We start from the raw sequence: 3,339 nt of genomic DNA, 5'->3' as shown, positions 1-3,339 counted from the left end.
GCAACTAAGTACTCTACTCCACATCTAGGGTCCATAGTGGTTTCAGGTCGAAGGGTGGTATACACCATTATCACTATGAGAATAACTTATGACACTTTTCATAACATACTATGTAGCATTCTCATGGCGGGTCAATCCAATATAAATATTACTCCTAATATTTATATCTATGTGAAGACTTGATATCTCATATCCATGACTCGTGAGATGAAGTCATCAGTCTACTCACATAATAGTCTCTATGTTTTACTGTTATCCCACATCACAGTAAAACTTGACTATGGATACTTTAAGAATAGTGTCCTTATGTTTAATGGAGTCTCACTATTAAGTCACACTTAATGTTCCATTTATTAGACTAGCTATTCTAGGGACTTTATTAGTTTGAAACAAACATAATAAAGAAATGCCTTATTATATATATATATATATATATATATATATATATATATATATATATATATATTAAATATATAAATCAAAGTCATTATACAAAAGACGATTCTATCAAAATAGATTGGCTTTTAGGGCTTACTCCAACAGAAACAAGTTCAACAACTTGATTGAATATGGATGCGCCCAAAAAATATCACTCAAAACATCGGAGCCATCATCTTTTCTTCTATTCCAACTGACATATTTTGCATCATCTAACAACTACAGCAAGTGTTGCAGCTCTGTTCTGGAGCCTCTTTCCTGTATTTGCATCACGTGTCTTTTCCTATATACAAGTGTGGCATCAACAACAGACTCTGGATTTTGATCTTTCAAATCTAAAACAATGTGTCTTGGTGCCACTTTACGCTTTGTCAAATCTTGAACACGTTTGTTTTCATCAGCGGTTAAACGTGCCTTGCGAGGATGACCATGATATTGGTCAGGTAGCCCGTGGTTGTGAACTCCATGAATAACCTGAACTTTCCATCCTGAACCATCTGTTGAAGGTGCAGCTCTAATTTTAAATGGACAGTTACATTTTTTCGATGCAGTTGTCGTGAAACTTTGTGAAGAGTCATACTTTCCACCTTTATCACAACCTAAAACCAACTTGTCATTTCTACCTCTTATTCCGTTCTTTTTATCTGACCGAGTAATGATAATACTGACTTTGTTGGCATCTCCAACATCTCGAGCCCATGTGAGAACAGCATCCGGTGTAGCAAATTTTTGATCAGTTGTAAAAACATCTGTAGTATCTACTAATATTTGACTTGTATTGCCGATTTGAGCCATATCTGTTTAAAAAAAAATAAAGAAAAATAAAATTAATAAAACTGCTATGCTATACCGGAACACTTTTAATGTACCGGAACACTTTTTACAACTTGTTCAACACACCGGAACACGCATGTAATTACCGGAACACTTTTTGTATACCGGAACACTTTGTTGTATACCCGAACACTTTTTTGTATACCGGAATACTTTGAAAAGTGTTCCGGTATACAACAAAACACGTTTATGTATACCGGAACGCTTTGTTGTATACCGGAACACCTTTTGTGTACCGGAACACTTTTATAAGTGTTCCGGTATAGACACAACCGTTTCTGGAAAATTGTAATATCGGAACGATTTTGAAAAGTGTTTCGGTAATAAACTGGAAATTTAACAAATCGGAACACTTTGAAAAAGAGTTCCGGTAAATTCGACAAACCTGAAGAGAAAAAAAACGTACCGGAACACTGGGTGATGGGTGCAAACAGTCTACCAAAAAAGTTACAAACTAACAAAGTGAAAAAATAATAAAATATATTTAAATTTGATAAGTGTATAATGGGAATATTAGAAAAAATGTTGGGGTAGATAGAAGATTGTTGGGGTGGAAAAAAAAATTTCTAAAAAAAATTGGGTTCCGGGTAAAACTCAACCCAAAAAACCCACTAGCCCATTAGTGTATGGTTTTTTAAAATATTTTTTTTATTAAAATACTAATCACTTGATGTCAGAACTAACCCCGGAACCAGATTAAATTGGTGATGAAAACCATTTTTTAAAGGTTTATTGTGAAAAAAAAAATAGTCAAAGTAAGTTATAATATTTTTTAAGTAAATAAATATATTAAATAATTTTTATAAAAAAATATGATGATTCATCACGGGAAAGGATTCTCTCTGGTGTACAATCCACTAAATTTTCTCCAGTTTCAATCACAACCATTAAATCCTCCTCTCTCTTCTATTTATATTTTTTAATTTTTTAATTTTCTTATTGGATATGGTCTAGATCCCACCGGAGGGACTGCTCACGGGAGACAATCCACTCCCGATTCATCACACTATTTTAAAAATCAAATAAAAGATTAAATAATTTTATAAATAAATATGAAGATTCATCGTTTAGTCATTTGATATTAAAAATAAATAAATCATTTGGGTAACACGCTATCCAACCTGTAAATTAGTTGGAATATATCGAAAATGGGTAATTATTTTTTATAGTGAAAAAAAAAATTACAGTTTTTCAAGAAAATACAATAGTTGAGTTATTTTTATAAAAAAAATTTCAGCCCAATTTGGCCCACACCCCTACCCACAACAAAATAAAAATAGAAATTGGTGTTGTACACCCCTACCCACAACAAAATAAAAATAAAATCAGTGAATTTCTTATGGTGGATTTCTGAGGTATACAGTAAGAAGTTTAATAGTGGATTTCTGAGGTATACAGTAAGAGGTTTAAGAAGTTTATCAGAATTGGCCTCAGTAGATTTTATGGTAGATTTCTGAGGTATACAGTAAGAAATTTTATGGAACTGACATTAATAGATGCATTAATAGGAATCGTGCTATTAAATTCAGAAATTAAAAATATTAAGGTTTTTTCTAATTAACCCTCACATAAATTGAGGGTAGGTGCCCTATGATGATGTGGCACCAATGAAATTCATCCACATTTATTTAAGTCAAACATAATTAATTTTTTACCATAAATTATTTTGACTACTTTTATTTTCAATTAATTATATTTTATGTATTATATTCTATGAATTTATATTTTGGACCTAATTACTTTTGATTTGTTTGCTTCTTCTTCAAATTGTATTACGTCTCAAACAACTTTCTTCTTCGCGTAAAAAAAAAAAGCTTTCTTCTTATCGTCAAAAAACTTTCTTATTCTTCTTAATGCTTTCAATCTCTGCCGCAGCCTCCACCACCGTCATGTTAACATTCTACGGCTCCTCCGCTTTTGTGTTATCCGATGTCAATCTTTACTGCAGCCTTCGCCACCGATCTACCGGATTTCTTCAAGATTCTAAAACTTGTGATTTTCAATTTCTTAGATGTTATGTTTTTTAGCGTATTTTTTCCTGTTTTTTTTCCTTATTTTTTCCTGTTA

General features: G+C 32.0%; 1 protein-coding gene across 1 annotated transcript; it reads right to left on the bottom strand.

The window, feature by feature from the left end:
• Positions 1-657: 657 nt before the first annotated feature.
• On the bottom strand, positions 658-1,233 carry LOC123922840. The gene has a single exon (XM_045975519.1). The coding sequence runs from the start codon at positions 1,231-1,233 to the stop codon at positions 658-660; it is 576 nt and encodes a 191-aa protein (XP_045831475.1).
• Positions 1,234-3,339: the final 2,106 nt, after the last annotated feature.

The sequence above is a fragment of the Trifolium pratense genome, linkage group LG4, assembly GCF_020283565.1.
Source record: "Trifolium pratense cultivar HEN17-A07 linkage group LG4, ARS_RC_1.1, whole genome shotgun sequence".
In the NCBI taxonomy this organism is placed as follows: Eukaryota; Viridiplantae; Streptophyta; class Magnoliopsida; order Fabales; family Fabaceae; genus Trifolium; species Trifolium pratense.
The sequence above is the reverse complement of the archived record's forward strand: the minus strand, read 5'-3'. Positions and strand labels throughout refer to the sequence as shown.